The sequence below is a fragment of the Hemiscyllium ocellatum genome, chromosome 33 (assembly GCF_020745735.1).
Source record: "Hemiscyllium ocellatum isolate sHemOce1 chromosome 33, sHemOce1.pat.X.cur, whole genome shotgun sequence".
Taxonomy (NCBI): domain Eukaryota; kingdom Metazoa; phylum Chordata; class Chondrichthyes; order Orectolobiformes; family Hemiscylliidae; genus Hemiscyllium; species Hemiscyllium ocellatum.
The window spans coordinates 2851241-2877142 of NC_083433.1; the positions used below are offsets into that span (position 1 = coordinate 2851241).

The 25902-nt window shown below is 45.3% G+C and overlaps 1 protein-coding gene across 1 annotated transcript in view; it reads left to right on the forward strand.

Annotated features, from left to right (window-relative positions):
* The first annotated feature begins 380 nt into the window (after nucleotides 1-380).
* grap2a (GRB2 related adaptor protein 2a) overlaps nucleotides 381-25902 on the forward strand; it is a 53300-nt gene continuing 27778 nt past the window's right edge. Inside the window, exons 1-2 of the mRNA XM_060849284.1 lie at nucleotides 381-580; nucleotides 782-902. Coding sequence (XP_060705267.1) covers nucleotides 825-902 — 78 coding nt within the window. The 5' untranslated portion in view covers nucleotides 381-580; nucleotides 782-824. The remainder of the gene's footprint in view (nucleotides 581-781; nucleotides 903-25902) is intronic.

A 25902-nucleotide genomic window follows, 5' to 3' on the forward strand; every position in this document is an offset into this window, starting at 1 on the left:
AGTGTGATTTTTATTTGAGTGAAGAAATTAGTTTGCTATTGAAATAGATTCTTTGTCGGTGCAGTTCTGTCCCACAGCCTCCTTTACAAGTGAAACCTCACATCAGTGTTGAGCACCACAGGAAGCAGCTTAGCTGCACTCAGAACTTTGAATGCAAAAAGAAACCTGCCATCAAAAAATAAGCAGATTTCCGAGCAACGGATTCTGACAGTCGGACTGGAATTCCACACGTTGACAAGGGGAGAGTCCCCATTTTGACCCCGTGCAGGCCAGTCCTGTGTGAGTCCTGCTTTGAAAATTGCATTACTGTGTGAGTGTCTGCAGGGAGTGGAGCTGTGTGAGAATCCCTTTGGCTAACCCTCTGCTTTCAGCATTTCAGGTTGTGGTTTTCCTGGAGTGCAAGAAGAAATTGGCTTCAACTTTAACTATCATCTGACGAATTGCAGTCAAGAGGGGTGTTGGGCTGTGCTAGACACTTCTCCGTCTGCCTGCTAACTTATTGAGTGAGCATTTACAAATGCAAAAGGAAAACCTGTTTAAGACCTTCCATCAACCAAAGTTTGAACGTTGTTGAGAAAAGGTAATTTGTGTCTTGTCTCTGCACGTCCTCTGCGCCTCTAACCCAGCTCCCTCCCACCGTCTCTCCTCCCCCAGCTCGACCACTTCCCTACCAACGCCTTCCCGCCCCCCGGCAACCCATCGTCTCCTGCTGCACGCATTCAGATGCCACTCCCGGAGCTGCTCAGTCACAGGAGATTCCTTCCCGTTTTCTCATTTGAAGGTTTTCCGGTCAATCTCTGACCAGTGGGACTCCCACTCAGGGAATGGAGGCTGTGGCCAAGTACGAGTTCAACGGAGCTGGAGAGGATGAGCTGAGCTTCAAGAAAGACGACATCCTGAAGGTAACTTTTGTCTTTGTTGGTGGAAGTAACTTTTCTGACATCCTGCCCGTGGTCGCAGTGCTGGCGACAAAATCAAGCTTCTCAAACCGGCCGCCTGGCCTCAGGGCAAATCCTGAGGAGAACCTAGAATTGGGGTTTTCTGTCAACTCGATCATTCCAATTGTCGTCACCAGCCACTTATTTATCAGCTGGGGGAAAGGCATCAAAATGAAAAAGCGAGCGAGTCTCTGAGTTGGGGATCTTTGATCTGACAGAAACAATGCCACCAACATTGCTCATTTGTGGCAATGTATTCCCCACCCCCCATCTCCCCCCCCACTGTTTCCATTGATGATTTGAGGGTCTGTGAAAGCCCCATCCCAAGGTTAGAGAGGGCACCATTTTAACCCATGGAGCTGGGGTGTTGTGTGGATTTGGTGGTGAAAACTCATCTCCTTTCTCACTGCTGTGCACTGACAACCTAACAATGTGGATCTTGAGACCAGAGAGAGGGGGGAAGTTGCTGGGTGGGAAGGTTGACTGATTCATTGCTTAATTCAGAATCTCTGATGACACTCCCTGAGAACTAATGGGTAGTTTGGAAAGGCTCCTAGAGCACATGGTGCAGAGTTCTGAGGCTCCAAAGATGTGCAGATTGGGTGGATTAGCCACGGTAGTCGCAGGGCTACGGGGATAGGGTGGGGGGTTAGGCTTGGGTGGGCTGCTGTTTGGAGAGTTGGTGCAAACTTGATGGGCTAAATGGCCTCTTTCCATTCTGTAGGGATTCTATGATTCAAGAAGCACAAGTATTTCCAAAACAGTCATTTTGTTGACTTGTTCAGCTGCCTCTTTGTGTTAATTGCCAGTTAAAATAATCATCCTATTCCAAAGAGGCAGAAATGAAAATCTATAAGCTGTAGATAACTCAAAGGAATCTTATCAAAATAATGAACCTGATGCCTGATGCCACAGGCACATGCTAAAACCAGCCACAGGGTGACTCTTGATATCCCATCAGGGAAGCACATGGAATGTCTCGGTCTTTCTCTTTCTCTCTCTCTCTCTCTCTCTCTCTCTCTCTCTCTCTGAGCACGGCTCCCAGTTTGTGCTGCTCCCCTCACAGACATACTCAATCCCCACAAAAACATTCAAAATCACCTTTCTCTCATACGTACACAAGTTCTTAACTCATAAGTGGCATGTTACCTTTCCTTTCATTTAATCATATTAATTACAAATGGAACTTTGCTGACTGAATGTCTAACCTTGCCTCAGTTTCACTAAAGGCGACGTTCTTGAGAATAACAATTCTCAGTTCAAGAGGACTGTTCCCCTGTTTAATTCTTTCTCTCTCCATGCTTTTTCTCATCTCCCTTCGCCAGTTCCGTACCCCGTCCTTCCTGCAGTCCTCGCTGGTTCTTTTCCCGGATGAGGACAAGTAGGGAGAGCTGTTAATGAGGCACACAAGTAAGCTTCATTAATAGGGACATTGAGCAGGGAGGCTGCGCTGAACTTATAAAGGGCACTGGTTAGATCTGCAGTGTTATGTTCAGTTCAGGGTGCCACACTATAGGAAGGATGTAAATACATAGGAGAGAGTGCAGAGGGGGTTAATGAGAATGGTTCCAGAGTGGGTGAGTCTGGGCTGGGTGGATGGGAAGAATCTGTTCCCATTTGTGCATAGCTCGAGGCCAGACAGCAGAATTTTAAACTAATTTGCAAAGGACGCAGGCACAAGGTGAGAAGGACCTTTCTCACGCAGTGAATGGCTGGGTTCGAAATGTGTTGCCTCTGAGTGTGGCAGGTTCAGTTGAGGCATTCAAGAAGACACGGGATGATTGTTCGAACTGAAACAGTGTGCTGGGTTACAGGGCAAAGGCAGGAGATTGACTCTGAGTTAAAATACTCAGAGAGAGACGATGCAGACATGTTGGGCTGAATGGCCTGCTGCTGCTGCACTGTAACGTTTCTGTGCAATCTTACCCAGTGCTGTAAATGAAAACAAGAACTGCAGACACCGGAGATCTGAAGCAAATAAAAAGCAGAAAGTGCTGGATAAATCCAGCAAGTCAGGAAGCATCTGCTGAGTTTCTCCAGCAGTTCCTGGTTTTGACTGTCTTATCCTTTGCTGCTCCATATTGCAACCCCAGCGCAGGGAGAGCCTGCCTGACTCGGGAGGCCAGGTTCAGTCCTGTATGGGTAGGGCCAGGGCTTCCAGCATCATTGTCTGGTGGTGATTAGGGACAGGAAGAGGAATCAAGCAGAAGAATCCCCCAAAGAGGGATTGGAGCTGGGACCACCGTTGCTCCATATAATTCAACTAGATCATCACCTCCCACAGACTCTGGCGGCCTTGGACAATGTTGCTGCGTGCCTTGCAGTGTTTATTGGGGTTTGCTGAGCTCAGTTGTTTTGACAGCTTCACTGTGGTTCAGAACAACACCACCAGCCCTGAACTGACATGTTAATGGAGGCCTGACACGTCCCCTTGCCCTACGTTTGCAGAGGGGGCCCCTTCAAACTATGAACAATCGTCTCTCTCTGACAGAGAATGCTGTCTCTCTAATGCAGCAAGAAACCTGTGAGTGTTTTTGTAAACAATGGATAATTTCGTAAAGGAATGTGCCCCTCTTGCAGGTACTTTAGGGCCCTCCAAGTCCCTTCTTCAGCATTCCTGCATTTGGGATCAAGACCATTTGACGAGGGTAATTTCAGTGATGAACAATTTCATGCATCCCTCTTGAAGTCATGCTTTGGTCATTCAACTCCCTTAACACGTCCCATGTATTGAGCACAATTGGTGCTGGGACTTGTGTCAAAGTTTGGAAAGCAGCAAGATCACAGTTTACAACGTTTGTTATTTCTCATCATTCCAAATTAGAGGAGCCAAAGCATTCTGCTGAGGAAGTGTGATTTAACAACATGCCTTTAAGTAGCATCCTTAATTTCGAAGAACATGCCAAGGCATTCCACCAGAGTATCATCAGGTGAGAATTTGACAACAAGCCACATAAGGAGACAGTAGGATATGTGATTATTTGACCAGATTGCAAGACATTGCAGTTTAGGGAAAGGATTCCAGTCCTTAGAGCCTTAGTTTGCCAGTGTTGGAGGAATTAAAGTCAAGGACGTGAATCTGGAATGCAAGGTTCTCAGAAGGTCAAGGGATTGGAGGAGATTATAGAGGTTCGACAGGTGAGACCATCGAGGGACTTGAAAAGAAGGATGTGGATTTTAAAGTCAAGGCATTGACAGATTGGGAACTGATGTAGATCAGCGAGCACAAGGGTGATGGGTGATCCAGCCTGAGTTCGGACATTGGGAGGTGAGTTTTGAATGAACTGAAGATTATAGAGTGTGAGAGATGAAAAGTCAGCTAGAGGGCAGTTGGAATGGGCAAGTTTGGAGGTGACGACGATGTTAGCAAGAGCTTAAACAAGAGACCCGTTGATAGCCTCAAAACCAGCTGGGAAGCCGGGGTAAGGAGATATCGACGAGAGATGTTCGGCAGCAGGAGAAGCTGTCGGCTAAAGTTCAGAGCCCCAGAGTACAGAGTTAGTCAGTTTCTCTTCACTGCATGAGAGCAGGGATCCCAGTGCTCCTCGAAAAGTTTATTGGAACAGCGAAGACAAGTAATCAAGAACACTTCATAGTCTTCCAAAATAGTTTGTTATAAATCGTACATTTTACTTAATGAAAACTGCATTATTCACTTAAGGTTTAAAGTTTGTTCAGGACACGGGACGGATCTTAATAGGTGAAGTCTGAAGAAATGCAGAATATTTTAACTAAGTCTTTGAATTTCCGACACAGATAAGAAAGGAATAAGTTGACCGAGGATTTAAAACCAGCATCTGGCACCTGGTTTAAGATGTTGAACAGAATGCCAATAGCCTCACGATAGGCCCAATGGAAGTGTCTCTCACTCATTAACATCTTTCTCCTTTCAGTTAGTGAAGCTCTGCTTTGTCACTTAAGAGTAAATGTAACCAGTAAATGTTAGTGATACACACAGTGATCAGCCATGCGGTGAAGGGTCTCGGCTAGATGCTGAGCTAGTATGTACTGAGAGTTCGGGGCTACCCCTCAACAACTGTCCTTCTTCCATCAGCAGGAGTGCAGTGGATAGAGCATTGTTCTCTGAATCAGTAGGTTATGGGTTCCCACTTCAGTGACTTGTGCATAAAAATCTAGACCGACACACTTGTACAGGACTGAGAGCAAGCTGTACTGTCGTAGGTACTAGGAGAAAGTGAGGACTGCAGATGCTGGAGATCAGAGCTGAAAATGTGTTGCTGGAAAAGCACAGCAGGTCAGGCAGCATCCAAGGAGCAGGAGAATCGATGTTTCAGGCATGAACCCTTCTTCAGGAATAATGATTCCTGAAGAAGGGCTCATGCCCGAAATGTTGATTCTCCTGCCCCTTGGATGCTGCCTGACCTGCTGCGCTTTTCCAGCAACACATTTTCAGCTCTGTCATAGGTACTGCCTGTCAGATGAGACCCTGCTTTTTTTTATTCACTTGAGGGGCATGGGCATCACTGCCTGGACCAGCATTTACTGTCCATCACCAGTTGCCCCTTGAGAAGGTGGGGGTGAGCTGCCTTCTTGACCCGCTGCAGTCCATGTGCTGTGGGTTGAGCCTCAGCGTCCTTAGGGAGGGCATACCAGGATTTTGACCCAGCGACAGTGAAGGAACAGCGATATATTTCCAGGTCAGGACAGAAACTCACAGGGAGGTGGTGTTCCCATGTATCTGCTACCCTGCAATGTGTAACTCACCTCCTGATTCCCCAAAGCCTGTCCACCATCTACAAGGCACAGGTCAGGAGTATGATGGAATACTCCCCACTTGCCCTGGATGGGGGCAGCTCCATTAACACTCAAGAATCTTAACACCATCCAAGACAAAGCAGCCCGCTTGATTGGCATACATCCACAAACATCCACTCGTTCCACCACTGACCCTCAGTAGCAGCAGTGAGTACTATCTATAAGATGCGTTGCAGATGATCACTAAAGATCCATAGGCAGCACCTTCCAAACCCATGACTGCTTCCCTTTAGAAGGGCAAGAGCAAAGATGCAGAAACACCACCTCTTGAAAGTTCCCCTCCAAACCACACACCATCCAGACTTGGAAGTATATCGCCATTTCTTCAGTGTCGCTGTGTCAAATTCCTTGAACTTTCTCTGTAACAGCAGTGTAAGTTTACCCACAGCACATGGACTGGAGCTGTTGAAGAAGGCAGCTCACTCCCACCTTCTCAAGGGCAACTAGGAGCAGGCAGTAAATGTTAGCCTAGCCAACAATGCCCATGTCACACTGGTGATTAAAACAACTTTTATTTTAAATTGATGGAAGTGGTCATGGGTTTGGAAGGTGCTGTCTAAGGAGGCTTGGTGAATTTCTGCAGTGCGTCTTGTACACACTGCTGCTATTGAATGTCAGTGGTGGAGGGAGGGGATGTTTTTGGATGTGGTGCCAATCAAGTGGGAGCTGCTTTGTCCTGGATGGTGTGAAACGTCTCGAGTGTTTTTGGTGCTGCACCCATCCAGGCAAGTGGGGAGTATTCCATCCTGACTAATGTCTTGTAGCTGGTGGATAGACTTTGGGAAGTCTGGAGGTGAGTTACTCGCTGCAGGATTCCCAGCCTCTAATCTGCTCTTGTAGTCACTGTATTTATATGGCTAGTCCAGTTTCGTTTCTGGTCAATAGTAAGCCCCAGGATGTTGATAGTGGGAGATTCAGTGATGAATTGAATGTCAAGGGGTGGTGGTTAGATTGTAGATGGTCATTGCTTGCCATTTGTGTGGCATGAATGTCGGTTGCTACTTGTCAGCCTAAGCCTGGATATTGTCCACATCTAGCAGAAAGACAGACATTTGCGGAGAAATTCAGCACATCTGGCAACATCTGTGGAGAGAAAACAGAGTTAATGTTTCAGGTTCAGTAACTCTGTTTCAGACCATGTGCGATACCACAGGTAGTGAAGCAGTCCATCTCTTGTTAGGACTGGCCCATTGCCAGCTGAAACAGAGATAAAGACATTTCAAAAGTGAATGGCAATCAATGCCAGAGCAAGGGGTATTGTCACAAACTTGCTCTCGTTGTCACTGTACAGATCTTGTTGCATTTGAACATGGACGTCTTCGGTATCGGAGGAGTCATGAGTGGGGTTGAACATTGTGCAATCATCGGCAGATATCCCCCCATCTGACCTTATGATGGAGGGAAGTGTTGATGAAGTGGCTGAAGGTGGTTGGGCCTTGGACAGTACCCTGATGAACTCTTGCAGAGATGTCCTGGAGCTATGATGACTGACCTCCAACAACCACAACGATCCTGTTTTGTGCTAGATATAACTCTTACCAGCTTGCCCTCTTGTTACTGTGAGAATTTTCTTCCTAGCTTGCAATCTGCAGCACAATTTGCTGAAAAAGTCACTGTGACTTACATGCTCTGAAAGATCCTCAGTGTCTGAGAGCGGAGAGTGGGAAACCTTGTGGTTAAGTCAAACCAGCCTGGCAGAACCTTGAGACTGAACAAATCAATGTTTTTATTGTTTCATTAGGACTTTCCAAAATAAACATCCTTTGAGTGATGGTGATGTAGTGGCAATATCACTGGTTGAGTAAGCCTCGCTAATGTTCTGGAGACATGATTTCAAATCCAACCATAGCAGCAATTTGAACTCGGTAAAAATCCGGAATTAAAAGCCAGTCTAATGGTGGCTGGAGTTGTGATTAAAAACCCATCTGATTCATTGATGCCCGTAAGGCAAATCAATCTTGTCTACGAGACTCCAGGCTCACAGTGTCGTAGCTGCTTCGGTTACAGTCGAGTGAATCAGATCAGGAAAAGTCAGGAAACATGACAAATGCTGGTCTTGTCAGTGATATCCAGGACCAATGAAAGAAGCATGTTTCAAATTTCTCCAGTAACAGATTTTAAATGATTGTTGTATGATTTTCGTGACACTCTGTCACAAAACAAGTGATGGAAAACAAGTGAAACTGCTTCAGTGATGTTGATTAGGCTAGAAAATTGTCCCCAGGAGAGACAAAGGGGGAGAATTCCAGTTCCTCGTTGAACAGTGTTATGGCATTTTCTGATATGTGCTCCATCAACACTGACCCTCCGACAGTGCGGCTCTCCCTCAGTACTGACTCTGACAGTGTGGCACTCCCTCAGTACTGACCCTCTGACAGTGTGGCACTCCCTCAGCACTGACCTTCTGACAGTGCGGCACTCCCTCAGTACTGACCCTTCGACAGAGCAGCACTCCCTCAGTACTGACCCTTTGACAGTGCGGCACTCCCTCAGCACTGACCCTTCGACAGTGCGGCACTCCCTCAGCACTGACCCTTCGACAGTGCGGCCCTCCCTCAGCACTGCACTGGGAGTGTCTTGTTGGATTTTTGACTCAAGTTGTGCTGGAGTGGGGCTTGTAAGCAGGACTTTCTAATTCGGAGAGTGCTGTTTAATCCGTAGCAATATTTGAGGATATCAACTGAAAATAAGCAAACTAAACAGTTATAAATTGCATTTTTTAGAAAGGCAGAGATTTCTTCTCATGTCGAGGCAAATACTCATCTCCCAACCAGTACTTTACGGATCGATTTCTGTCATCTCAATATTGGAACCTTCTTCAGAATCCTCTATCTTGGTGACAGTAAAACATGCCTTCCTGCACATTCATTTAGTTTCTTTCTGTATGAGAGATTCAGATGTGGATTAAGTTATGACAGGACAGCGTCACTCTGCGTTTTCAGTGTAAGTACCTGATCTTACAGATCGGCTTCTGTTCATTGCTCTTTTGAGTTGTCTCTTTTGGAAAGAGTTCGTTCAGCTTTCTTGTTTTGAGGTGTTTATCCATTTTCTACATCAGCTCAATATATATTTCTGATTACTCTGTTCCTTTACACTTTTGCATTAAATGTTTGGAATAACCCAATTAAGTGAATTTTCATAGTGTCATACAGTACTGAAGAGTCCCATTGGCCCATCAGATCTGTACTGCCTTTCCGATCCTTTGGAAATTCCTTTGTGCATTCTTTGTCCAACTATATTCAAGTTACACAACATCAAACAGAGAGGGGTTGCTGTGAAGAAATGTCTGTAATATTACCCTTCGCCTTGGCATTTGCGCTTGAAGTGTCTTTATCTCTGTTTTACCTGTGGGTCGGACACTGGGAACTGGGGTGAGAATAGATGGAGGTTTGATGACTGGCACAGATGAGATGGGCCAAAGAGCCTCCTTCTGTTCTGTAAAAGCTCTATGACATTCTACAGTGACTCTCATTGAAGCCTGCCTGACTGTTCAACAAAATTGTGACTGACTTTTGACCTCAGTTTCACTTTCCCGCTGTATCCACGTATCTCTCGAATCGCTTACCATCCAACAATCCATCGATCTCCATATCAAACATCTTCAGAGACTGAGCACCCACGGGACTGTGTGTTAGATCACTTGGAAAGATCCTCAACAATTCCATCTCATCTGAATCCTAAGTAACCAGCCTATTATTCTAAGGCTCTGTCTCCTAGATTGGACACCTAATCCAAGGGAGATACCATCCCAGCATCCATCCTGGCAATTGCCACAATAATTTTGTGTATGTCAATGGTCACTATATTTCAGGCAATGTACAAACAGAAGTAAGAGGATTAACCCCTCAAGCCTGTTACATTATTCAATCAGAAATTGACTGATCTGATCAGATTCTCTCATCCATTCTCCCACCATTCCTGCCAGCTTACTCCTTCTGCCTTAAAGAAGATTTAAAAACTCCACCTTTTGAAAAAGAGAGTTACAAACACACTCAATTCTCTGAAAGAAAAATTTTCTCCGGGTTTCATAGAATCCCTCCAGTGTGAAAGCAGGCCACTCAGCCCATCAAAACCACACCGACCCTCTGGAGAACATTCTACCCAAGCTCACCATGTTTCCCTGCTGGGATGGAAAGATCCCATGGTACTGTTTCAAAGAAGAGCCTGAAATCTCTCCCTGGTCTTCAAAACAGTACAGGGAATTGCCTTATGAGGAAAGATTGGACAGGCCTGTACCCACTGGGGTTAGGAAGGCTCAATCTGCATTTCCCATGGCCAGCCCACCTAACTGCACTTCTTTGGAGTGCAGGAGGAAACCAGAGCAAACCCACGCAAACCCACGCAAACTCCACGCAGACAATCGCCCAAGGGTGAGATTGAGTGCGGGTCCCTGGCACCGTGAGGTAGCAGTGTTAACCACTGAGCCACCGTGCCATTCCAACATGCTGTTTTGAATGGGCAACATCTGAATTTCAAACAGTGACCCTAACTTGTAGATTCTCCCATAAGATGAAACACCTAACTCCATCTGGTCAAGGCCCTTTAAGCTCTCTCTCTTTCAATCAAGTATCCTCTTAACTTTCTAAACCCCAGCAAATACAAGCCTGTCCAATCTTTCCTCTTAGGACAATTTCCCATTCCACATTATAGTCTGGTAAACCTTCTTTGGATTGTAACTGCTCCATTCTACTTAATTTCTCCTCATGGAACATCCTTTGTCCTCAGAGTCAGTCCGGTGAATCTCTGCTACTCTCCCTAGAAGGCTAGTGTGCCCTATGTCAGGAAATAAGGACGATTTGCATTTGTATAGCACTTTTCAGTAGCTTCAGAAGTCTCCAGAGTGCTCAGTCATAGAGTTATAGAGTTTTACAATACAGACAAAGGCCCTTCAGCCCACCACGTCTGCCCTGGTAAGAATAATCAGTGAACTGTTGTAATCCCATTTTCCAGTTTGGCGATAGTCTTGTAAGATCAGAAGTCACGTAACTCCAGGTTATAGTCTAACAGGTTTATTTGAAATCACAAGCTCCTTCAGTTGGTGAACTGTCTGTAATAGGAGAGCAAGGGGTTGCAGTAGAAAGTATCAGCGAGAAGCACATCAGAAAAATAACCTGATGTCGCGTGACTTCACTTCACACGGTGCTACGAAAGCTTGTGATTTTAAATAAAACCTTTGAACTATAACCTGGTGTCATGTGACTTCTGACCTTGTCCACCCCGAATCCAACACCAACACCCCCACATCATAGTTTTGTAAGTCTTGGCAGTGTAAGTGCGCATCTAAATACTCCTGTGGGTTTCTGCCTCTCCTTCCCTTATGGGCAACGACGGTTCCAAATGCTTGGTAACAAACTAAATTCTTGTTGAAGTATAGTCACTGTTGTAATGTAGGAACCGTAGCAACCAGTTGATATTCCCACAAACAGCAAAATGACAATGATCAGATAATCTGTTTCTTGGTGATTTAAGAGTTAAACGTTGTTTTAAAGACCAGGGAGAAATTTCAGGCTGTTCTTTGAAACAGTGCCAAGGGATCTTTCCATCCCAGCAGGTAAATAGGCCTCAGTTTGTACATGGTCTCCAGGTATGGTCTCACCAAGGCCAAGTACAATTGCGGCATTAATGTTTCACTCCTATATTTCTGTCTCTTTGCAAGAAATGCTTGCTTTCTTAATATCTTGCTGTACCTGCATATTTATGTACAAGAACACTCAGAACCCTCTGAATATCAACATTGCTTTCCATTTGAAAATATTTTGCTTCTGTGTCCTGAGTGAATAACTTTGCAGTTCCCCTCCAAGATCACTTCAGCTGTTTGTACCCATTGATCAATCTACTTTCCCAGCTAACCTTTTCATGTCACCAGATTTGGATACATTGCTCCCACCCCCTCATTGGGGGGGGTCAGTGATATAGATTATCAATTGTAAATACCTGAGACACAGACTCGAATCATCTCGTTACTCAGGTTCCATTCTTTGTGTATACTGCCCAAGGGAACCTTGGCTCATTTGCTGCTGATGTTTCTTCCTGATCCATATTCCTTGGCCATTTTGCTATTGCGTTTCACTCTCTGGAGTAGTCCCCAAGTTTACCTCAGGCAGAAACGGCTCTTGTGGTGCAGTGGTAGTGCTCCTCCCTCTGGACCAGGTAGCCTGGGTTGAAGTCCCACCACCTGCTTCAGAGGTTTATGGTGACATTCCCTGAATGAGGAAGGCTAGGGAAATACCTAACTCAGTCAGACTAGGAGGCTGCACTGTTGCCATTCTCCTGACTCTCACCCTGCAGCTAACTGGCCAATCTGGAAAGCAGCCTAGTTATTGCTACTCTTTGTTTTCTGCATATTAACCAGGGTGGCATGGTGGCACCAGCGTCCCAGGTTCAATTCCAGCCTTGGGTGACTGTCTGTGTGGAGTTTGCACATTCTCCCCGTGTCTGCGTGGGTTTCCTTCGAGTGCTCTGGACTTGTAAGGCTGAAGGGCCTGTTTCCACACTGTAGGGATTCTAATGTGATATCTAATCTAATCTAATCTAAGCCACGATTCAGTGTAATCGCCATTTGTGCAACATCTGGTCAAATACTTTTTGAAAATACTCTACAACAACGGATTACTGTTTAATTATGCTGCTAGTTACAATATCGATAGTTCAAACAGATTAATCAAAACTCAATTTGTCTTACATAAATCCTCTGAAAACATTATGATTTTCTAAGTGACCTGTTACCTTGTCCTAGACAAATTGACTCTAGTATTTCCCTCATTATTGATGCTGGAGAATTGGCCAACAGTTTCCTGGTTTCCGCTGCCTCCTGTTTTAAATGATGACGTTAGATTTGTTTCTTCGACAGAATGTAAGAACCAAGTATAGGCCACTCAGTCCCTCGAGGCTGCACCATTTAATACAATTGTGGCTAATCTTATTTCAGCTTCAACTTCACTTTCCTGCTGCTCCCCATAACCCTACAACCCATTACTGTTTAAAATTCTCTCTGTCTCCTCCTTATATTTACTCTATGTCCTGACTGTGGGAGAGTGAATTTCACAGATTCATAACCCTTTGAGAGAATGATTTGGAGACCTTCAGTACATTATCTGGCCAACATGACGCCAATTATTAAAGTTCTCTTGAGAATGTAACTTTTAAAAAAAGTTTTTAAATTTACATATGAAAGAACTGAAACCAATATGGTAGTTCTAAAAGATGAGAGACTTAACGAACAATCCAGGTCTTTTCCAATATATAATTTCAGTTACACCGCACTGTAAACGTTTGATATAAATCCTGTGTCCACAAACACCTGATGAAGGAGCAGCGCTCTGAAAGCTAGTGCTTGCAATTAAACCTGTTGGACTATAACCTGGTGTTATGTGATTTTTAACCTTTGAGAGAAGTAAGTTCTCATCAGTTCTGTTTTAAATCTGCCATCCCTTATCCTAAAACTATGACCCTTTTATTTTAGAAACATTCTCTCTGCCTCTCCTTTGTCAATCTCCTTTAGCATCTTGCGCACTTCAATTAGATCTCCTCTCACGCTTCTGAATTCCAGAGAGTAAAGGCTTAAACTGCTCAGATCTCTTATCATAAAACGAACGGCTCATTTCTAGACTTAATTTAGCGAACCTAAACCCTGGAATGTGCTAGAATCTAGAGAGTTCAGAAAGATCAAAACTAACGCATCCACTTTCTCTGGAGCCACGTCTTTTAAAATTCTGTGATGCAGATCTACAGCAGGGCCTTTTCAGTTCCTTTAATTTCACTCATAATATTTCTCACAAATAGTTATATCTAAGTTGCACATTTCCATGAGATCTTTGGTTCTACGCTACTTACTGTTTTTTTTAACAGCCTGTTAATCCAGAAACCCAGGTAATATCCTGGGGACCTGGGTCTGAATCCTGCCATGGCAGTTGGTGGAATTTGAATTTAATAAAAATCTGTATTTAAGAATCTAATGATGACTGTGAATCCATTGTCAATTGTCAGAAAATCCCACCTTGTTTTCCTTTAGGGAAGGAAACTACCATCCTTACCTGGTCTGGCCTACATGTGACTCTAGACCCATAGCAATGTGGTTGACTCTTAACTGTCCTCTGGGCAATTAGCCATGGGCAATAAATGCTGGCCCAGCCAGTGATACCCTCATCCCACGAATAAATAAAAAATAATTTAAGACTGATGCAAAGTATTTAATTGAATGCCTGTGGTGTTTTTTTATCCTGTATTATTATTTTTCCTGTTTCTGCCTGTAACAGAGCCACGTTTATGTTTGCAATTATTTAATGTGTGGCTGTAGAAACTTTTGCAATTTGTTTCTTACTCGGTTCTTACCAGTTCTATGTGTCCTTTCTTCATCAACTACCCTTGTTGGATTGTAAATACCTTCCCCACCCTCAGGCTTGACTACTTTTCTTGGTAGGCCTTGAGGCTTCTCCCTTTATTCGAACTGGGACTGGGAGAGCTTCAGTAAGTCAAAAATAATTAGTGAAGCCAAATGTAGGTCCCATAAAGTCTGAAGTGGGAGAATCAATAATGGAGCAATTAAACAATTAGTTTAGTTCCACCTTCACAGATGGAGATTGAAAGCATTTCCAAGAAGTGCAAGAGAAACAAGGGTCTATTGAGAAGGAGGAAATGAAGGAGATTAGTATTACCAAAAACATAGTGCTGGAGAAATTAATGGGACTGCAAACTGATAAATCTCCAGGAGCTGATAATCTATATCCCAGGATACTTAAGGTGGTGAACATGGACATGGGTGGCACAGTGGTTAGTACTGCTGCCTCACAGCGCCAGAGACCCGGGTTCAATTCCCGCCTCAGGCGACTGACTGTGTGTAATGTTTGCACATTCTCCCCATGTCTGCGTGGGGGTGTTCCAGTTTCCTCCCACAGTCCAAAAAAATGTGCGGATTAGGTGAATTGGCCATGCTAAATTGCCCACAGTGTTAGGTACAGGGATAAATGTAGGGGAATGGGTCAGGTTGGGTGCGCGTCGGTGTGGACTTGCTGGGCCGAAGGGCCTGTTTCCACACTGTCAGTAATCTAGAACATGGACATAGTGGTTACACTGTTGGCATCTTCTAAAATTCTGCCTATTCTCGAACAAACCAAGGGGATTAGAGGGTGACATGCCCACTGTTTTGAAAAAAGAGAGTGGAATATCAGGAAATACAGACTGGTCAGTCTAACATCGACTGGAGTCTATGATACACCAAGTCCTTGATATCTGTGGGCAACGGAAGGGGGGCTACAGACCCCTAGTGGAAAATGCAAAAACAAAGAGTTCTATAATAGAAGTTCCATCTGTACCATTTGAATCTTTGGGACTTACCTAAAAAAAAGAAAAGAATTCAGTCTTGGGCTGGCCTGGTAAGTACAGGGGCACGTGGGTAGCGAGTTTGTGTATACCGAGGAGTGAGTGTAAAGGATGTGGTATCAGGATACTTAGAAAATACCAACAGGATTGCACAAGGTCAGCGTGGGTTTATGAAATCATGATTACAAACCCACTGGAGTTTTTTTGAAAATGTCTCCAGCAGAGTAGATGAGGGAGAAGCAATGGATAGGGTGTATTTGGATTTTCATAAAGCTTTTTGATAGAGGCTGACATAAGAGGTTTTGGTGCAAAGTTAAAGCACATGGGATTGGGGATGGTAGCTTTGTGAATCGTTCAGTAAACCAGATACAGAGAGTAGGAATAAGAGGTCATTTTTAGAGTTGAAGATGGTGACAGATGAGATACTGGATGAAGCAGCACTTGTGCCCCAGCTATAGATCAACAATCTGGTTGAGGGAATCAAATGTAATATTTCCAAATTTGCTGATAATACAGAACCTCGGTGAAACTGTGAGAAGTGAGGAGAATGTGAAGTGGCTTCAAGTTGAGTGAGTGGGCAAATACATGGCTTCGATATCACATAAACGCCCATAGTGTCCAGAAATGTGCAGGCTAGGTTAGCCATGGGAAATGCAGGGTGGTAGGGTTGTGGGTGTGTCTGGGTGGAATGCTCTTAGGAGGATTGGTATGGACCTCACGGGCCGAATGGCCTGTTTCTGCTATAGGGATTCTATGAAAGTTCTGTAACGTACAAATGTGTAACGTTATCCACTTCAGTATGTAAAAACAGAAAGAATGCGTTATTTAAATGATGATGGATTAGAAAATGTTGATGTACGAAGGGACCTGATGTCGGTGTGCACCAGTCACTGACAGTGAGCAGGCAGGGGCAGCAGGCAGACAGGAACACACATTACAGGAGGGTTTGAGTACGGGAGCAGAGATGTTTTACTGCAGCTGTACAGGGCCCTTGGAGAGACCATACCTGCAGTGTTGTGTGCAGTTTTGGTCTCCTTTCCTGAGAAAGAATATACTTACCACAGAGAGAGTGCAGTGAAACCTCACCAGGCTGATTCCTGAGATGGCATGTTTGTCGTATTGGGTCACCTGGGCCTGTATTCACTGGAGTTTCGAGGAATGAGGGAATCTGATTGAAACGGATCAAATTCTGTCAGGGCTGGACAGACTGGAGGCAGCGATGGTGTTTCCCCTGTGTGACTGGGATGGGAGTGGGGTGGGTGGGGGTGGTGGGGGTGCACTCTCAGGATGCAGGATAGGCTGTTTCAGACTGAGATGTGGAGAAATGTCTCCACTCTGAGGGTGGTGAGCCTGTAGAATTCTCTCCCACAGCAGGCTGTGAACGTCAGGTCACTGAATATGTTTGAGAAAGAAATAGCTAGATTTCTGTAGAATAACAGGATAGAGGGAGAGTGAGATAGAGGATCAGCCAGGATCGTATTGAATGGTGGAACAGGCTCGATGGGCTGAATGGACTATTCCTGCTCTTGCTGTCTGTGTTTTTCCTAATACCTTTATCTTCTGTTGTTAATCATAGTTGATCACTTTCCCATGAGGTTTTTATCCTTTAAGGGAATCTATATTTTTGCAAATTATGAATTAATTCATTCAGTTCTAAAGGTTTGTGTAAAGATTTGTAGCTCGGGTGCTGGTTGCCGTGGTTATGGGTATGTTCACTAAGCTGGGAAGTTGATTTGCAGACGTTTTGTCCCCTGTCTAGGGCTTTGGAGCCTCCTGTGAAGCGTTGCTGTACTGTGTCTTCTGGAATTCGACTGGGACAACATTACGATCACAGGACAGGCTAAACAGAGGACAGCCAGAGAATTCCTAGAAGCATGGCACTCGTCCACGGACGCCACCAACAAACACACTGACCTAGACCCAATATACCGGCCACTACAACAAACAACTGGAACCAGCAACCTGAAGCAGCAAGAATGGAACCACATCAATCCCAGAAGACACAGTACAGCAGCACCTCACAGGAGGCTCCAAATCCCTGAAGATGTCACCTAGACAGGGGACGAAACCTCTGCAAATCAACTTCCCAGTTCTTTTAGTGTCTGCCATTCTTTATCTACTTTGATAGGTATATCGGGAAACTGTGAAAACATGAGCCAACTCTATCTCTGCATGGCCTGCTTTGTTTTCAGATGTAAGATTGTAGCTTTGGACTTAGCCCAATCACCATCACACGCAATGTAAAATTCTGTTTGAATAAGACTAGCATCGCCTTAGAGACTCCGTTACACCAAGTTTAGCCCTTTCTCACTGGCACCTCCACTTGCACACTCCAACCGGCTTCAAAATTATTGTTAAATTGCACTATGCAAGTGCTGTAAATGATATTAAAGATATGTGGCTCAATTATTGTACTGTAACCTGAGATATCCATTTCACATACCCCTGAGGCAGAATCTAAAGCTAGGGTTTCTTAAATGTAAAATAGTCATCAATAAATCCAGTACTGAATTCAGAATCAACTCTTTACCCAGGGGGTGCCACACAGACCCTTTGATCCACTTGACTATGTCAACCAAGTTTCCCCAACTAAACTAGTCCCACTTGCCTGCATTTGGCCCATGATGTGGGGCTGCTGGTGTTGGATTGGGGTGGACAAGGTCAGAAGTCAGACAGCACCAAGTTATAGTCCAACAAGTTCACTCGAAATCACAAGCTTTCATAGCACTGCTCCTTTATCAGGTGAAGTGTGATGAAGAAGCAGCGCTCCAAAAGTTTGTGATTTCAAGTAAACCTGTTGGACTAAAACCTGGTGTTGTCTGATTTCTGACCATGTCTCTCTAAACCGTTCCCGTTCACGGACCTGTCCAAATGTCTTTTAAATGTTGTAACTGTGCCTGCATCTACCACTTCCTCTGGAAGACGGTTACATACACGACCCACCCTCTGTGTGAAAAGGTTGCCTCTCAGGTCTAATTTAAATCTTTCTCCTCTCACCTTAAAACTATGCGCTCTTGTTTTGAATTCCCCAACCCCAGGGAAAGATCATTACTATTCAGCTTATCAATGTCCCTCATGATTTTATAAATCTTTATAAGGTCATCCTCCGGGTGCTCCGGTTTCCTCCCACAATCCAAAGATGTGTGGGTCAGGTGAATTGGCCATACTAAATTGCTAGGTAAGGGGTAAATGTAGGGGTATGGGTGGGTTGCGCTTCGGCGGGTCGGTGTGGACTTGTTGGGCCGAAGGGTTTGTTTCCACACTGTAAGTAATCTAATCTAATCTAATCTAATCTAATCCCGCAATCCCCTTCGCTCCAATGAAAAGAGTCCCAGCGTCCCCTTACAGCATAAACCTTCCACTCCCTGTAACGTCTTGGTAACTCTTTTCTGAACCCTCTCCAATTTAGTAATAACCTTCCAAAAACAGAGTGACCAGAAATGCACACTGTACTCCACAAGAAACCTCACCAAAATTCTCTGCAACCACAACATAACATCCCAACTCCTCTATTCAAAGGCCTGAGCATTTAAGCAAGCGTGCTAAATGCCTTCTTAACCACCCTGTCTACACACCTTTGTCCCTGAACCTCTAGGTCCACTCATGAATAGCAGAGACACATTTCAGGGGATACTGGATTAATGCAGAGAGAAAGAGAGAGAAATATGTCAATAGGATGAAAGAGAGTGATTTGGAGGAAGTTACTGTACACCAGCATAGAGCCAATGGACTGAACAATCGCTTTCTGTACTGTACACACAATCATACTGTAAGAGGAAGATCTGGTAATTTTACAGAAGGAAGGAAGTTGATCCCTATTTAATTTTAGAATTTCAGAATTGGCAGCAGCAACATTGAATCAGCCCCATGACCTACTATTTTAGTGACTGCTTACGTGACAGACCAGAACTTTCAAACTTCTTGCTAAAGAGAAAGAAGCTTGTGCAGGAATCGAATAGCTAACTTTTATCCAACTTCCTCCACTTAGCATTACCAAACAGTTCACAGTTGTGGACTATGTTTCACATCCGTGTATAAATCACACCCTGTTTTACAATCGCCACCATCACTTGAGACTATTGTATTTGTGAGATTTTATTAATTGTTTCTTCTTAACATGATATTCAACTGATATCTCCCGGTGCTTTCTCAAGGCAATGAACGTTGCTGGGTGTACAAGTGGGAGTTGTCCTTCATGGGTGTCTGGAGAGCAAGAGCCAGTAACTATTTGACCATAGTGGGCATCACAGCTGAGCTCAAACAAGTCAAGGAATTCAGAAACAATGACAGAGAATGTTGGAGAAACTCAGCAGGTCTAGTAGCATCTGTGGAGAGAGAGAGAGAGAGAGGCAGATTCTTGAAACATTAACTCTGTCCCTCTCTCCTGCCAGACTGTTGAGTTTCTCCAGCATTCTCTGTCTTTGTTTCAGATTTCCAGCATCCATAGGATTTTGCTTTTATTCCACTGCATCTACTGGAATTTAGATAAAGGAGAGGAGATCTTATCAAAGCGATAACGTTCAGAAGGGACTTGACGAGTCTGAGAGGATGTTCCCCCCTTTTGGGGGAGATCTGAAATCAGAACATCATTTAAAAAGGAAAATCACCTTTAGAATGGAGATGAGGAGGAATTTCTTCTCTTGAGAATGTCGTTAGACTTTGGGATTCTCTTTTACAGAGACCAGCAGAGGCTGGATCATTGAACATATCCGAGGCTGAGTCCAACAGAGTTCGGATTGAGGAGAGAGTTGATGGGTTATCAGGGGGACAGGCGGGAACATGGAGTTAAAGCCCCAACCAGATCTTGTAGAATGGCTGAGCAGGATCGATGGGCCGAAGGACCTGTTCCTGCTCTAATGCCTTTGATATATGTTGCAGGTTTGAACCCCACCCGGTCCCAGTTGACAGAAACTGGGGCTCCATCTCAAAATTCTGGGCTGGCATACCATGGGATCCTCACCGCCAATGACTGGAGAGCACCTCCTCGCTGCCATTATGGGATCCTGCTGTATCAGACTCAAGTCGGGGCCTATCCCTCCATTCCCTGACTCCCCCACTAATGCCCCCACACCCAACAGTGCTGATGAACACACTGCTCCTCCACCTGAGAATCCTCTCACTGTCTCCCACTGTTCTGCATTAGACCAAGGAGGCCGTCCATGCTCAGAAAACCAAAACACATGAGCTTTCAGTTTGAGATTGCTCTTAAATGTCATTTCTCAGGGTTTACGATGATAAACCAGATTTAGGGTGTATTCAGGTCAATGAACAAGCCTTAAGATCGCCTACATCCACCTCCGTAACATTTCCCCACTCTGTGTTTGCCACAACAAGTACACCAGCCCTGTTTCCCATCTCAGCTACTCCAATGCCCACCTGACAGGTCTTCCATCTTCCATCCTTGTCAGACATCAGTGTATCTAAAGTTCAGCTGTTTGTTCATAATCCACACCATTTCCCACTTGCCCGTGACCTCTGCACTTGTCTGTTTCCAGTGTCTCATTATTAAAGGCTGATTCTTGTCTTCCAATCTCCCCATGGCCTTGCCACTCTCTACCTTTTGCCTCTCTGGGACCATGATCCTCCATGAGCTGTGCATTTCCCTAATTCTGGCCTGGAGTAGCCTTGGTGTTAATCACTGTGTCATTGTGGGGCTGTGCACAGTGGCTCACAAGGTGGCACAGTGGTTAGCACTGCTGCCTCACAGCACCAGGGACGCAGGTTCGATTCCAGCCCCAGGCGACTACCTGTGTGGAGTTTGCACATTCTCCCTTTGTCTGTGGGGGTTTCCACTGGGTGCTGCCATTTCCTCCCACAGTCCAAAGATTGGCCATGGGAAATGCAGGGAGGGGGGTGGATCTGGGTGGGATGCTCCTTGGAGTGTTGTTGTGGACGTGATTTCCTGCTTCCACACTGTAGTGATCCCATGATTCCGGTTGTGCCTGCCGCTCCTTGAGCTTCTAGGTTCTGGACTTCGCTCCCAACAACTCCCTCTTTTAAGATGGTCCTTAAAACCTACTTCTTCGCCCAGGCTACTTTAGTTTTTCCTAATCAGCCTGTTCAGAGATGTTATTGCACACCTCTGGGGCAGGTGGGGCTTGAATATGAACCTCCTGGTCCAGGCGTAGGGACACTACCACTGCAGTACAAGCCACTGTTGGAATATTGCGTGTAGTTCTGGTCTCCTTCCTATCGGAAAGATGTTGTGAAACTTGAAAGGCTTTTGAAAAGGTTTACAAGGATGTTGCCAGGGTTGGAGGGTTTGAGCTACAGGGAGAGGCTGAACAGACTGGGGCTGTTTTCCCTGGAGCGTCGGAGGCTGAGGGGTGACCTTATAGAGGTTTATAAAATTATGAGGAGCATGGATAGGGTAAATAGGCAAAGTCTTTTCCCTGGGGTCGGGGAGTCCAGAACTAGAGGGCATAGTATTAGGGTGAGTGGGGAAAGATATAAAAAAGACCTAAGGGGCAACTTTTTCACGCAGAGGGTGGTACGTGTATGGAATGAGCTGCCAGAGGAAGTGGTGGAGGCTGGTACAATTGCAGCATTTAAGAGGCATTTGGATGGGTATATGAATAGGAAGGGTTTGGAGGAGTATAGGCCAGGTGCTGGCAGGTGGGACGAGATTGGGTTGGGATATCTGGTTGGCATGGATGGGTTGGACTGAAGGGTCTGTTTCCGTGCTGTACATCTCTATGACTGTGTGACTATATAAGTGCCCAAGCTGTTTCTCACGTCTTGTGGGTTGGTGTTAATTCTTTTTGATTTGGCCCTTGGGATCTTGCACCTCATTGCAGGTACTATAGAAATGTGAATTGTTGTTGTAATATGCAGGGTGTATGTGATAGAGGGGGAAAGAGAAAGGACAGCCAGAACAAATGGTAAATCTATTGTGCAGTCAGGAGTCCGAGAGAGTCCTAAAACTGAGTTGGTTTGTAATGTGAAAGTTTAGATGTCAAGTTAAATATTGTGTCCAGTATTAGCAGCATGAGACTGACCTCATGAAAACTGTCTTACATCAGCAAGTTGTTACTAGGATTTCTTTGATTTAGCATTTATTACGACTGGTCTTTCATAGATTCGGTTTCCTGAGTCACAATGCAGAATACAGCCTTTAGGACCTGCTCTGGACACAGATCATTATCAGCCAGGTCCTGAAAGGTCTGTATTAGTTGGGAGAAGTTCTGAATGTCCAGATTCAGTGACTAGGACCTAATCACGAACATATTTATTGCCAAATTACGGATTAAAATACTCGCCATCGATTAGCCGTTTCATTCCCCAGAGGCCACTCAGTCTACTGCATTACTGCTTACCCCTTGAGATCAACTGCAAACTCCACTCTTTCTCCATAGCCCTTTATCAATCCCAATCTAATCCCACTGCTCCAGACTCTCCCATAGCCCTGTATCAATCCCAATCTAATCCCACAGCTCCAATCTCTCCCCTTAGTCCTGTATCAATCATAAACTAATCCAACTGCCCTGCTCTCCCTACAGCCTATTTCAATTTCCAAATTAATCCCACTGCCCTGCTGTTTACCTTTAGCCCTGTATTAATCCCAAACTAATCCTACTGCCCCACGTTCTCTCATAAGCCTGTGTCAATCCCAATCTAATCCTTGCTCTCTCCTTTCTGTATTTTTCCTTGCTTTAAATGCATATCCCCTTTTCCCCTTCAAGGACGTTACTTCTGGCTCAACCACTCGTTGCACTTTGATAGACTCCAATAACTCTCTGTGTAAAGTAATTACTCTTCAGCTGTCGGCTCCCTCTGAGAGTGGCCACTTCACATCCATGAGCTTCTCCTTCCTGAGCTCCTCAGCCTGAACCCAAACCAGGAGGGAAAGTACATTATCAATCGATTCAATTGAAACTGTTCTCAAGTTTCCACAAGTCACCCCAAAATCAGAATCCCTGTTTCCAGGACTGCGCTGTGAAGCTCGAAGTTAATGTGTTGGAAGCAATTCAGAGAAGCTTTATTAGATTAATCTCTGGAATAAATGAATCACCTGGTGAGGAAAGGTGAGCGAGGCTGGGCCCTGTATCCTCTGGGTTTGAGAAGAGTTGGAGGTGACTTAATTGAAATATCTCAGATCCTGAGAGGAATTGACTGTGTGGATGTGGAAAGGATGTTTCCTCTTGTGGGAGAATCTAGGACTAGGGCTCAATGTTTAAAAATAAGGGAGCGCCCATTTAACACAGACAGGAGGAAACATTTGTTTCTCTCAGAGAGTTGTGAGTCTTTGGGATTCCCTTCCTCATACAGCAGGGGATACAAACTCTTTAAATATCTTGTAGGCTGAGGAGGATAGCTCCTTGATGACCGAGGAGATGGAAGATTATCGGGGATACGCAGGAATGTAGAATGGGGTTAAAACCAGGCCAGGCACGATCTTATTGAATGGGGCAGCAGGATTGAAGGGCCGAGTAGCCTATTCCTGTTCCTTGATATTCATAAACTAGATGGAAGGCCCCTCAATGGTGCACATCAGCCAATTTGCTGCCTGTTTTTGTGCAGTTGGAAGTCACTTTTGGATAAAATATTGTACGGCGACCAAAGATAGATGCAAGATTCATGCCAAAAACACAGAGAAAGCACTGAACATTCTCTGTAAATTTGCTCAGGAATACAGCAGCCACATTGTGACAGTCTGTTCACACTCAGAATGAAACATACTGATATTTCTCAGCAAGGTGACAGCCCGTTTCATTATGCCATGCATTGCTTATTAACTCCGGATACAAGGGCTGGCTGAACTTTTTAAAATATTTTTTCATGATGTGGGAGTAGTCCTAATTTCCAGCGCCAATTTTGATAATGCTCCAATTAAGAGGCTTGGGATATGTCACAATGTTAAAGATGTTTTACCATAATATTTTGGGGTCTGTGAGTCCATCTCTGACCAAGGCAGATGGTTCAATTTGAAAATAGCAAATTTTGGAATTTAGAAAGCTGTTCAGTTTAGATTAGATTACTTACAGTGTGGAAACAGGCCCTTCGGCCCAACAAGTCCACACCAACCCGCAACCCACCCATACCCCTAACCTAACACTAGGGGCAATTTAGCATGGCCAATTCACCTGGCCTGCGGGAGGAAACCGGAGCACCCAGAGGAAACCCACGCAGACACGGGGAGAACATGCAAACTCCACGCAGTCAGTTGCCTGAGGCGGGAATTGAACCCAGGTCTCTGGTGCTGTGACCTGGGTTCAATTCCTGTGCTAACCACTGTGCCACCGTGCCGCCCATGGTGTTGTTGTTGTTGAAAAAAGGATCTGGTTCCCTTTCTTTAAAGAAGGAACTCTACCATCCTTATCCGACCTGGCCAACATGTATAGGAATTGAGAAGTCATGATGTGGCTACACAGGACTTTGGTGAAGCCACTTTTAGAATACTGTGTACAGTTCTAATCACCCTTCTGTAGGAAGGATGTTGCTAAACTTGAGAGGGTTCAAAAAAGATTTACAAGGATGTTGCCAGGGTTGGAGGGTTTGAGCTACAGGGAGAGGCTGAACAGGCTGGGGCTGTTTTCCCTGGAGCATCAGAGTCTGATAGAGGTTTATAAAATCATGAGGGGCATGGATAGGTTAAATAGACAAGTTCTTTTTCTTCAGGTGGGGGAGTCCAAAACTAGACGGCATAGGTTTAAGGTGAGAGGGGAAAGGTTTGAAAGGGACCTGAGGGGGAACTTTTTCACACAGACAGCAGTGCGTGTATGGAATGAGCTGCCAGAGGAAGTGGTGGAGGCTGGTACAATTACAACATTTAAAAGACATCTGGATGTCTTTATCTATGGATAAAAAGATTATGGACCAAGTGCTGGCAAATGGGACTAGGTCACATTGGAATTAGGGTTAGGGTTAGGTATGGACAAGTTGGACTGAAGAGTCTGTTTCTGTACTGTACAACTCAGACTGATGACACTAAATGCAAGCGGTTATCATTGATGGTCATTAACTTTCAGCCTCTGAATCTTAAATACAATGAAAATATAGTTTGTAAGGTGTAATAATTTTCAGCATTTTCCTCCATTGTCAGCTTTGAAGGCAGTTATGGTTGACTGATGTTTTTATGACACTGAAGCAATAAGATTACTGAATGGTTCATTATTTAAATGCTATAATGGTGCAGTGCCGGTGTTGGACAGGGGTGGACAAAGTTAAAAATCTCAAAACTCCAGGTTATAGTCCAACAGGTTTATTTGGATGCACTAGCTTTGGGAGTGCTGCTCCTTCACCAGGTGGTTGTGGAGATTAAGACACATGTAAGTCTATGGGTGAATTTGTATTTGCAGAATTATATTTGCCAACAGTGCGGCGCTCCCTCAGCACTGACCCTCCAACAGTGCGGCGCTCCCTCAGCACTGACCCTCCGACAGTGCGGTGCTCCCTCAGCACTGACCCTCCGACAGTGCGGCGCTCCCTCAGCACTGACCCTCCGACAGTGCGGCGCTCCCTCACTACTGACCCTCCGACAGTGCGGCACACCCTCAGTACTGACCCTCCGACAGTGTGGCACACCCTCAGCACTGACCCTCTGACACTGCGGCGCTCCCTCAGCACTGACCCTCCGACAGTGCGGCGCTCCCTCAGCACTGACCCTCCGACAGTGCGGCACTCCCTCAGTACTGACCCTCCAACAGAGCGGCACTCCCTCAGCACTGACCCTCCGACGGTGCGGCACTTCCTCAGCACTGACCCTCCGACGGTGCGGCACTCCCTCAGCACTGACCCTCCGACAGTGCGGCGCTCCCTCAGTACTGACCCTCCGACAGAGCGGCGCTCCCTCAGCACTGACCCTCCAACAGAGCTGCACTCCCTCAGCACTGACCCTTCGACGGTGCGGCACTCCCTCAGCACTGACCCT